Here is a 12,923-nt window from a genome sequence, read left to right as displayed (position 1 = left end):
TGGCGTCACTTACAAGCGCCACAACCTTCACTTCTAATATATAATTTTGTCTTTACACTGCGGTAGATAATTGTATTTTTGTACTAGAAATGCAGACAGCCGGGAAGTGTGCTGTGAGACTTGACCTCAGTCGTGTTTTTTGCCCGTCAAGCGTATGGAACTGTCGTGCAGTAAACAGAGGTAAGGCGTGTATGTACTGTATGTGTGTGTGAGCTTATGACAGCTGCGATCACATAACGTTACTCATGTCAAGAAAACAACTCCGAGTCCTCCAACTTCAGCTGTAATACTAGTTATAAATGCTAGCTTTTAGCTTATGGACTGTATATGGCAATAATTAGTAATAGTCCTGTGAAAAAAGCCATAGGATTTGGGAAGGTTTCACTGTTCTGATGAAAAGTTTATGACATGATGATGTTGTTTACATCTATTTTGTTGTTATTTCTTCTGTAAACTGCTAATATAGTTTCATCCGAATTGTAAAATAAAATGCAGTTTCTATATATTTTTAAACTACAAAATATAAATGTTTTAATTTCAGGAGAGTTGCTGGAATAACTATGATTTTCAGTCACATCAAATGAAAACATTTGGTTTTTTTTAGTACATATATGGGATATTCGAGTAGAAACGTACATTATCTGTTCCTAAAATAAAAACATAAATACAGTAAATCAATAGTATTTCATCCTAAAAATATATAATGGATGGATAGTTGCCTTGTGCATTGAGGTAAAGTTGTTTTTATATTTGCACATTTGTTCATTTAATGCTCCCTATATTGTTTACCCTACTTTAAATATTCAGTCTGAATGAGCATGTAAATATGACTTGAAAACAACATTAGCACTAGTTATTTGACTGTGAACAATGTTGTTCTTTGATAGTCATTAGGTGCTAATATGATTTCATTATTTAGAATTTGCAAATATTAGAAACAGAAATTATATTATTAAAGAGAAGGTCTGAAGGTCCGAATATAAAACCAACTTTACCTAAATGTCTTCAGTGAATTGTTCTGTAAAGGAATATGTCATTCAAATGGTTCTCAGATTGTTTTTTCTTTATTAAAACACTTTACAAAAGTACAAGCCCTGTCATTGTTCTTATCCTCAGTCCAGCTTTAATAGTTTTGTTATGCTAAAAACTGTTATTTAGAAAAAAACTATACTTCAGAAATAGCAAGTTATTATCGTTAACATCAATTGTTAAAAAGCAAGAAATTATGAATAAATTCTACAAATTAATACTACAAATATATTTACAATTGCAATACACCATTAAGGCTATGACTCAAAGGAAGTGACATCAGTTGATGTAGAAGCTGATAGTCATCAAGAGTTCGTCCTATCATTGAATTGTATGATTTTATGCTTGCTTTGTATGATTTTTTATTGAGGAAGACAAGCCTAAAGGTCAGGTCCTGTCATATTTTTTTCTAAGTGAAAATTTACATTTCTGGTGTAATGTCCCTTATCTAGTTAATGCTTTTGTAACCTTTTCTAAATTTAGCATACAATGACATTAGCAAATAATAATAATTGAAGACATGATTGCTCTCTTATTCTAATAATTGATTTTATTACATTTTACTTGCCTAAATTCCATCAAAAGTGTATTTGTGCTAGGGCTGCTCAATATATCATTTGAGCATCGGTATTTCAATGATTTAGATAATTTCTTAAAGATTAAAATAATATTAAATATTATTTAAAATAAGACTTTTGTCAGATAGTACAGAGCTCTTCAAATCATCTTTTGAAACAATATTAATATCGCAATGAATATCGCAGAAAAGAAAAATATTGCAGCGTCAGATTTTGCCAAAATCATGCAGCCCTAATTTGTGCTATTTTACAGATGTGAAGTGATTACTATAGTTTTAAAAGCTACATAAATCTTAATAAACAATTGTAAGGTGTGCCCAAACATGCATTCAGTGACAAAGCGAACTTGTCTTGCAAAGTAACTGTGTTCTTATGTGCAGTTAATGGCTTAGTGTCATGCAGAAGATACAGTGTCATTCCTCCACCTCGTGATGAACAGGAGAAAGCCATGCTGGACCGTATGTTGAGGGTTGACCATGCAGGAGAGTATGGGGCCAATCGCATCTACGCTGGCCAAATGGCAGTTCTCGGAAGAACTCAGACAGGGCCTCTAATTCAGGTATGTCTGTCTTTTGTCTTTTACATACAGATTTTTTTTTTCTTTTTCAAATATTTCCCAAATGATTTTTAACAGCAATTAATTTTTCACAGTATTTCTTATACATTTTTTTCTTCTAAAGAAAATCTTATTTGTTTTATTTTGGCTACATCAAAAGCAGTTTTAAATTTTTTTGTGAATCATTTTATTGTAATCGAAATAAAACAAATAAGACTTTCTCCAGAAGAAAAAATATTATAGGAAATACTGTGAAAATTTCATTGCTCTGCTAAAAATTAAAAACAAATTGCGGGAAAAGTATTCAGGGGGGCTAATAATTCAACTGTATACCAGGTTTAATAAAATAGCTGTTGTAAATGTGCCTTTCACACCTGCAGCATATGTGGGACCAAGAGAAAATACATTTGGAAAAGTTTAACGAGATTCTGGGAGAGCATCGTGTTCGACCGACGTTATTGTTGCCGCTGTGGAATATCGCTGGGTTTGCATTAGGTACGTTCTTAAGTAGACGCGCTTAATTGTTTGTTTTTGCACTGTAATTTGTAATAATAAGCTCTGACTGTGGTGGTTTCAGGAGCTTGTACGGCTCTTCTGGGTAAGGAAGGAGCCATGGCCTGCACTGTGGCTGTTGAGGAAAGCATCTCGGAGCACTACAACAGCCAAATCCGAACACTAATGGAAGCTGATCCAGACAGATACACAGAGTTACTACAGGTAATACCAGTACTGAGCATGCACATTTACAGTCGAAGTCAATTTTTCTTTTCTTTTTTAAATATTTCCCAAATTATGCTTAACAGAGCAAGGGATTTTTCACAGTATTTCAATAATATTTTTTTCTCTTCTGGAAAAAGTCTTTTTTGTTTTATTTTGGCTAAAATAAAAGCTGTTTTTATTTTTTTTAAATCCTTTTAAGGTCAATATTATTAGCCATCGTAAGCAATATTTTTTCCTATTGTCTACAGAACAAACCACTGTTAAACAATGAGTTGGTTAATTACCCTATCTCGTCTAGTGACCTAGTAGAGCCTTTAAATCTCACTTTAAGTACTAGTATCTTCAAAAATATCTCGTAAAACATTATGTACTGTCATCATGGCCAAAAATGAGTTATTAGAATTTAGTTATTAAAACTGTTTTGTTTTGAAATAGGGCTGGGCAATGTTGCAAAAAAAATATTACGATGTCATGTTTCATATCATTTAATACCGATAATTATTTAATAGTTATTAACAATGCATTTAGGAATATTAAAATCATTTTTAATTTTAATTTACCAACATTACATGCACTGTAAAACACAGTGTTTTTCACCGTATTTTCGTCTTAAACTTCAAAAATACCGACATTTTGAGGATGACACGCATTTGGTATTAAGCGATTTGACCCATTTGGCTTTCCATATGTGTGCTTCGCTTGCACACCATGTGAGCGTCACTCCCATGTGCACATTGTGCAAGTTGCATGCCTTCATTGGAAATGACAAACTTACACCCTTCTTGGCATTCCTTCCAAGACACGTGCTCAGCAGCCACATTATAATAAAACTATAGCACTTCATACAGAAACTTCATACCAATTATTTTTTTAAAATCAATATTCACTTTAAGTACTTTAAGCACTAAACTGGCAGTGGGCGCCGTCTTTCGGATAGACGTTAAACCGAGGTCCTGACTTTCTGTGGTCATTAAAAATCCCATGGCACTTCTCGTGAAAGAGCAGGGGTGTAACCCAGGTGTCCTGGCCAAAGTCCCTCTATCGGCCCTTACAATCATGGCCTCCCAATCATCCCCTTTCACCGAATTGGCTCTATCACTGTCTCTCCTCTCCACCAATAGCTGGTGTGTGGTGAGCGCACTGGCGCCGTTGTCCTGTGGCAGCCGTCACATCATCCAAGTGGATGCTGCACACTGTTGGTGGTGTGGAGAGACCCCCCCTCATGATTGTGAAGCGCTTTGGGTGTATGCCATACACAATAAATGCGCTATATAAATACACATTACATTACATTACATTACAATATTGACAATGATGTATGGTCCATAAATATCAATACCCATTTTATTGCCCAACCCTACAGAAATTGAGGTAGAAAATATAATAATTTATAATGTTATTAATTACTCACCCACGTGTCGTTTCAATAAAATCCCAGTCATCTGCGAAACCTTGTCAAAACATTCCATGTGACTTCAGTGGTTCAACTGTAATCATACAATAGTCTGAGAATACATTTGTACTTCCATAGTAGGAAAAACAAATAGTATGGAAGTCAATAATTACTAATTTTCAACGTTCTTTAAAATATCTTCTTTTGCATTCAACAAATGAAAGAAACTCAAAGTGGTTTTAGATAAGTGAAGGATGATAACAGAATTTTCATTTTTAGGTGAACAATCTCTTTAGGTAAGGTAAATAAATGGCGAGGAATAATTTGGGGTGAACCATCTCTTTAATTGGCATCTTCTTTTTAAAAAAAGCATGTGTCTATTTTCGAGCAAAAAAAAACCTAATCAAACTGTTTTAATTCAATCAGCTCATTAAAGAATTTCGTGATGATGAAATAGAGCATCATGACACAGGATTGGAGCATGATGCTGAGTCGGTGAGTTTTATATTATAGATTGATTGATTTATGGGAAATGTACATGTTTATTAAGGACGAAACCTGCAAAAACAATAAACTAATAAATGTGCAAATAAATAAATGAATGTATATAAAAATCTACAAATTCCTGCATAAATAGTGCGAGCAAGTAAATAAAAAAAATACACAAATGTTGGAGTAAGAAAATGCTAAACTGGAAGTAGTTTTTTTTTAAATTTATATATTTTATTTACCTGCTTACACTATTAATTATTTATATATTTATACAAGAATTTCTGGACGTTATATTTATTTATTTGCATATTAATTTATTTATTGTTTTATTTTATTGTTTTCCATACATGTTATGTTGTTTTTTTGGATAAAGGTTTCTTTAACTTGTTTTTCCCTCTATAGGTACCAGGATATATGCTTTTGAAAACAGCAATACAGGCTGGCTGTACAGCTGCTATCTATATTTCTCAGCGTATTTAGAGTCATTTTAACAATGCATGGCTTGTAAATATTGTTTTTTGTCATTCATGTACAGTAATGTAACATGTAAGGAGACCACATTTGTCACATCTTCAGTTTACTTGATTCGAAATGAAATTTTTGACCTCCTGTGAACTTGTTGGACATTTAAATATACAAATTTAAAATGGAATTTGTATTTCAAATCTGTGTATTTTCCACAATTAAATGTGTTCACAAAGTCATTGTTGTATTTTTCATTTGACCTGAGACTAAACAGAAAGGGGCATATAGGGACAAATGTTTATTTTTTGATAAGTCATTTTTAAGTCATCTGACTTGGGTTTAAACAATGAAATGATTGCAAATAATGAAATATAAAAATGCATGTTATTATGTATTTTGTCTGTGTGGCACCATCTGGTGGTCATAAGATTACTTTGCAGGGGTGTCCAAACTCAGTCCTGGAGGGCCGGCGTCCTGCAGATTTTATGTCCAACTTGCTTCAACACACCTGCAAGGATGTTTCTAGAATGCCTAGTAAGAGCTTGATTAGCCAGCCCAGGTGTGTGTGATTGGGGTTGGAACTAAACTTTGCACAACAAAGGCCCTCCAGGACTGTGTCTGGACATCCCTGACTTAAAGGGATAGTCCACCAAAAATAAATCATTCTTTTTTATTATTATTTACAGTTTTTCTTTCATACTGTAAAACATTAAAGATATTTTGAAAAAAAGTTGGTGATATTTTTGTTTTGTACTGCCTCCTACTGAATGGACATTAAAATGTCAACATTATTTAAAGTGTTTTGTTTGTGGTGTGCAGAAGAAAGTAAGTTAAACAGATTTGGAACAGGATCATAATTTTTGAATGCAGGAGCAGTAATGGATTTATGAATTAGTATTTATGTTCTGCCCTGCTACAGGTGAAAGATCTTTAGAAATTAAATTAAAAATTAAAGAAACACTTTTTGTTTGTTTTTTGTTGATGTTTTTTTTTTTTTAAGTGTTTACAAGTCCCCTGGAGTTTAACAGTTAAGATTAACCATTTTTAAGTCCATTCAGCCGACCTTCAGGTCTAATGGGATGACTTTTAGCTTAGCTTAGCATAGCATAGATCATTGAATCAGACTATTAGCATCTCACTCAAATTTAAAGCTAGACTTTTTTTTAGTTATATCAAGACTGAAGGAGGACAGAACGTTGCTATTTTCTAGGTCAATATGACTAGGATCAAAGAACTTTGCTATGCTAAGCTAAACTAAATTAAAAGTGCTCCTACCAGACCCAGAGATTGGCTCAAGTAATATCATTGTGCCTGCTCCAGCAATGATATGGCAGTAAAATTGCTTGATAATTATGCCAGAATGAGAGTATAGTTTGTAGTCATATCTTTTTGCACAATTTTAGCATAATGCTTAGCTTAGCATGGCAAAGATCAATGAATCAGACCATTAGCATCTCCAATTTTTTAAAAAGTATTCTGCTGTTATATCATATACCAAGACTGATGGAAGATAAAAGTTGCCATTTTCTAGGTTGATATGACTAAAATCAAAGAACTTCGTAATGTTCCATGACTGAATTCCATTAAATACAATTGCGCCTGCTCCAGCCATGGTATGGCAGTAAAATTCATTGATTATTTTGCCAGGATGACAGTAAAGTTATAGTTCCTAACCATACTGGTCTGTTTTCCGCCTGTCTTTGTACATGACATAACTATAGAATCAAGCTTTAAATGGGAAAATTAACTATTTACACATTTTTAGCACAATGCTTTGCTTAGCATAGTAAAGATAATCAGGCTATAAGCACCTCACTCCAATTTGTTTAAAGAATATTCTATAGTTATATCTTATACTAAGACTGATGGAATATAAAAAGTTGCTATTTTCTAGGTTGATATGACTAAGATCAAAAAACTTTGTACTGTACCATGGCTGAAGCAGGCATTATAACATTATGCATTAGCGGCTAGGTAACTAGCCATCAGCGCTGCATAATACCATTGCGCAAGCTCCAGATATGTTATGACTGTAAAGTTCCTTGATTATTATGCAAGAAAGAGCGTATATTTCCTAGCCATATGGGTCTTTGTACATATCAGTATGCACATGATATTACTACAAAGGAATCAATCTTTAAATGGAAAACTTATCTTTTATACACTTTTTTTATTGATTTTTTTTTAGCCTGATGCTAATGGTCTAATCCAATTTAATGATTTATGATAGGCTAAGCTAAAAGTGCTCCCTCCAGACCTGGACATCGGCTGAGTGGGTTCAAAAATTATAAAACTCACATGTCTTACTAACTAAGTGTACTAACTGTAGAGTACTAGTAAAATAAGCCTATTCTTAGAAAAAAAAACTGCAGTATTTCTTTAAGTGAGAAGAGCAGACGACATTTGCATGACATTTACATTTCTTAATGTACGTAGCAAGCTCATTATTTTACAGTGCACGTTCTCTAGAAATAAGATTTATGAGCTTGTCATTAGTAGTACCCTGTTCCACCATATAAACTATAAGAACATGCAGACAGACATGTATGCAACATCTGACACTTGTAAGCACAGATTTAGTGAACTGAGCAGGTTGCCCGTCCCATGAACTGATTTTCCACCTCACGTTGGATCAGAAGTTTAAGTGTTCGATGACATCACCTTCCACCTACACAACACCCAGAGACAAACTACCAGCTTGTGCTAGTTCACATATATAAACAGTGACGTGTCTTCATGAATCATAAATCATGTCCCCCGGTTTAGCTCCCATTGCAAAACACTCATAAATTTCAGGATTTGAGAAGAGGTTAAACAACTGTGCTCGGCCACTGATTTTGTTTAGAAAAGGCATTGTGCAAATGACAGCTGTCAAACCCTTATAAGACACCACATTGCTGCATTAGATGTGTTCATTTCATCTTGACTTCAGGTCAGGTTGCAGTGTGTGCTGATTTAAATTCATCCTTTAGTGTATATTGTTAGACTGTTTATTTAAGTTCTGGAACATTAGTGACATGCACACACACACACACACACACACACACACAAGGCCTAAACTAAATGATTCATTATTAGAATAATAGTTTTTGTTTACAACTCTTAAATTAATCCTTCAAATATATTCAAATTATATATATATATATAAATATTAGTGCTGGGCAAATATTAATCACGATTTATGGCATCCAAAATAAAAGTTTGTTTTGACATAATTTAAGTTTGTCTTTTTGTGTATATTTATAATGTATATACAAGGGTGTAGATTTGCTCTGGACATTGGTGGGGATATACATCCATAGAGCTGCATTGAACAGCACAAATTCTGTTTCGCGCTTTAAAAAATAAACATGAATAAAGTACTTAATAATATAAAATCAACACTTAATAATAGAAATAACAATCACGTCCCATGCTCCAAAAGTCACTTTACATGATTTTTCTGTAGTCGGGCTTTAAGGTGGTATGAATGTAGTGAAATCTAGAGAGGTGTATGACGGAAATGAACTGTTTTATGCCGATTAGTGTCTCTTATAATCATGGAGGCCAAAATCGTAACCGAATTTTGATTAATTGCACAGCCTTGGAACTCGTAGCAAACTTGACTTTGTGCATGTGTAGGTTAATAAGAATTAAATTAATGGTAGGGACATTTCAGTTATTGGTGGAGTCACATTCCTTTTGTCCATGCCAATTCTACGCCCGTGTGTGTGTGTGTGTGTGTGTGTATGTTATATATATATATATATATATATATATATATATATATATATATATATATATATATATATATATATATATATATATATATATATATATATAGTTGAAGTCAGAATTATTAGCCCCCTTTCGATTTTTTTTTCTTTTTTAAATATTTCCCAAATGATGGGAAACAGAACAAGGAAATTTTCACAGAATGTCGAATAATATTTTTTCTTCAAGAAAAAGTCTTATTTGTTTTATTTTGGCTAAAATAAAAGCAATTTTGAATTTTTTATAAACTATTTTTGGGACAAAATTATTAGCCCATAGCTAATTTATTTATTTTGTTTGATAGTCTACAGAACAAACCATCGTTATACAATAACTTGCCTAATTACCCTAACCTGCCAGTTCACCTTATTAACCTAGTTAAGCCTTTAAATGTCACTTTAAGCTGTATAGAAGTGTCTTGAAAAATATCAAGTAAAATATTATTTACTGTTATCATGGCAAAGATAAAATAAATCAGTTATTAGAAACAGGTTTCGAAAACTATTATGATTAGAAATGTGCTGAAACAATCTTCCCTACATTAAACAGAAATTGGGGGGGAAAATAAACAGGGGCGCTAATAATTCAGGGGGGGCTAATAATTCTGACTTCAACTGTATATATACTGTATATATATATATATATATATATATATATATATATATATATATATATATATATATATATATATATATATATATTCATGCATGCATATATTTGAGAAAATGTTTATATTTAGAAATAAATTATATATGTATATGATACAAATTACAACCTCAAATCAGAAAAGGTTGGAACAGTATGGAAAACGCTAATAAAAATAGAAAGTACTGATATGCAAATTTACTTTGACTTGTATTTCATTGCAGACAACATGAACACAAAATATTTCATGTTTTGTCTGGTCAATATCATTTCATTTTTAAATATACATTTTTTCCTGTCATTCAGACCAGCAACACATTCCAAAAAAGTTGGGAGAGGCGCAATTTAGAGCTTGTAATCAGGTAAACTGGTTAAATAATGATGTGATTTGAAACAGATGATGTCAACAGATGATGTAATTATGATTTGATACAAATGAAGCATCCAAGAAAGGTCTTGTCCTTAAGGAGCAAAGATGGGCTGAAGACCAGCAGTTTGCAAACAAATACATGAGAAAGTTATTGAAATGTTTCTAGATAGGATGACGTTTGGATAGGCTAATTTCCCCTTCAAGAGTACATCATTAAAAGATTTAAGAAATCAAGAGAAATTTCATTGCGTAAAGGACAAAAGTGTAAGCCTAAGCTGAACTACTGTGATCTTCGATCCATCAGGTGACACTGCATAAAGAATTGTCATTCATCTAGAAGAAATGTCATCACATGGGCTTAGGACTACTTTTGCAAACCTTTGCCAAGTACCACAATAAGTAGTTGCATGCACAAATGCAAGTTAAAACTCTACTGTGCCAAAAGGAAGCCCTATGTTAACAGTGTCCAGAAGTGCCATCGACTTCTCTGGGCTCGGAGGCATCAGGGATGGACCATCACACAGTGGAAACGTGTACTGTGGTCAGATAAATCAGTGTTTTAGGTATTTTGGGGGGGAGAAATTTATGCTGAGAAATGGAATAGTAAACTGAGTATTATTCATTCATACATTTCACTTCAGCTTAGTCCCTTTATTCAACATACCTAGCATATGTTTTACATAGCGGATGCCCTTCCAGCTGTAACCCAGTACTGGGAAACATCCATACACACATCCGCACACATACACTATGGCCAATTTATTTTATTTAATTCACCTATAGCGCATGTTTTTGGACTGTTGGGGAAACCGGAGCACCTGGAGGAAACCCAGGCGAACACAGGGAGAACATGCAAACTCCACACAGAAATGCCAACTGACCCAGCGGGGACTCAAACCAGTGACCTTCTTGCTGTGAGGCGACAATGCTAACCTCTGAGCTACCGTGTCACCTGTGAGCATTACTGAATGTTAAAATGTACATTAACACAACTGTTAATTTACAGAAATCTTTACAACTTTAAAAACAAATGAACATTGCTGTATATCGAATATCATCATATTATAATAATAGTTCTACTCACCTATTCTCTGGATGGCAGCAGAAGTTGCTTATCTTCGAGCCCACCTGAGTCAGGGGTTTATTTCTGTTTTAGATTAATAGTGCTGACAGATTCATTGCATGATGTAAGATGCTTAAAAAAAGAAACAAGCGCTGAACTGCATATTTGGCATCCAGGTTGTGTGACAAAATTACCATAACATAAAAGTGTGAGTGATGATTCCAGTCAAGCTGCGGGTGTTAATATCAGTAAACCATAAAACCGACAACTATATTATCTCAGTGTTTCAGAGAACAGAAGAAAAAAATACCAAAATGTTGAGTCAGTACACAAAAAAATGGCATCATGAAATAGAAAGGGTGTTAAAATAAAAGTAAAAACGTTATTCAGAAGGAAGTATTTTTTTAATATCCAAGTGCCTATCTTGCAGCTTTACCCATTTATCATGGTCCATAAATGTATTTTTATGTGCCTGACACAACTGTCTGTTGAGCAGATCTTTTTCGAGCGCTGGCCATTTAGCATACAAAGCAGCCAACTTGCAAATACCTACTTGTAACTTGCAATTACCAACTTGTAATTACCTTTTTCCTTTGTAATGGGTTAAACCAATCTAAGCAATATCCAACCCGATTAGTATTTCGAGTGCCCTTGGCAGGTCCGGGAAGTGACAGAAGTGTGTTCACAGCGCCGCAGCCCATCAGGTGGCGCATTCCAGGTAGCAAATGTTTTCTCCTTTTTATAGCCCAAATGCCGTTTGGTGATAGGGCAGAAACAAAGACCCATTAATCAATGACGCAAAGAAAGTAATTATCTCTCCTGCCACATCTCCATAGACTGCCTTCTGCTGAGATACTATTTTGATATTTTTAGGGTGCTTTCACACCTGTATTATTTAGTTCGGTTGAATCGCACTAGAGTTCATTTTCCTTTTTGGTGCGGTTCGTTTGGGCAGGTATGAATGCAGCAATCGTACTCGAGTGCGAAAAAAAAAAAACGGACTAAAAAAGCGTACCGAGACCTGCTTGAAGATGTCTCGGTACTGTTTCAAACGAACCCTGGAGCGGTTTATTTGTGGTGAGAACATGACCCGACCATAAAACAGACCCAACCACAAAAAAGTACCTCACCTTTTGGACTAATCCAGCTGCTGTAGGCCGATGAGCTGTGCATTATGGGAAATGGAGGAAAAATATTTGTTGACAGCGCTTTACTATCAAAGAGAAAAAAGACATTACCTGAGGGATCGCTGGTAATATTTCCGCAAGATGACCATGTCAAAGTTTAGCTAAATTAAATCACGCATCCTCTTAAAGTAACATGTGATGCATTAAAACAGTTTTCCAGCCGCAGCCATGCTTCATTCTTGAAATGTATAGTTTTCTAAAGTGATGTATGCAAACTATATTGTATACAATGACCAGGGATACAATCAGTCAGCGAAGTCATCCCTCCATAGAAAAAATTGACATTTTTTGTCTGCCGGTTTGTTTACCTGCGGGAGTTCCATTGGTATTTTCCCGCATGTGAATTCTGACCAACTGATAAGCAGTTTAGGTACTATGTTTAACAACATCTGGCCAATAAGTGATGTGGATTTTGTCAGATGAGTGCATTTTGGTTCTTTTCATCTGGTTCGGACCAAAGCCAGCAGTGTTGTGAAAACAACCAAAAGACGGCAGAAAATGCTACAATGTATCATTTAATGCCTTTGGTCTGGACCAAATAAAGCGAACTACAGATGTGAAAGCACCCTTAGTTTTTCAGAGATAACATTAGTCCAGTTTTGAATCTGCTGCTATGCTGATGAATAGGCATTTGTAGCTCCACTCTCTTTCAAAAGGACAGCTGGGGGCACA

The 12,923-nt window shown here is 34.3% G+C and overlaps 1 protein-coding gene across 1 annotated transcript; it reads left to right on the top strand.

Annotated features, from left to right (window-relative positions):
- Positions 1 to 7: 7 nt before the first annotated feature.
- Positions 8 to 5,963, top strand: coq7 (coenzyme Q7 homolog, ubiquinone (yeast)). The gene is given in 6 exon segments (NM_001083011.1): positions 8 to 180; positions 1,988 to 2,166; positions 2,544 to 2,658; positions 2,741 to 2,880; positions 4,703 to 4,771; positions 5,171 to 5,963. Coding segments are annotated over 6 exon segments (672 nt in total). The 5' UTR covers positions 8 to 89; the 3' UTR covers positions 5,249 to 5,963.
- Positions 5,964 to 12,923: the final 6,960 nt, after the last annotated feature.

This window comes from Danio rerio, chromosome 6, assembly GCF_049306965.1.
Source record: "Danio rerio strain Tuebingen ecotype United States chromosome 6, GRCz12tu, whole genome shotgun sequence".
NCBI lineage: Eukaryota > Metazoa > Chordata > Actinopteri > Cypriniformes > Danionidae > Danio > Danio rerio.
The sequence above is the reverse complement of the archived record's forward strand: the minus strand, read 5'-3'. Positions and strand labels throughout refer to the sequence as shown.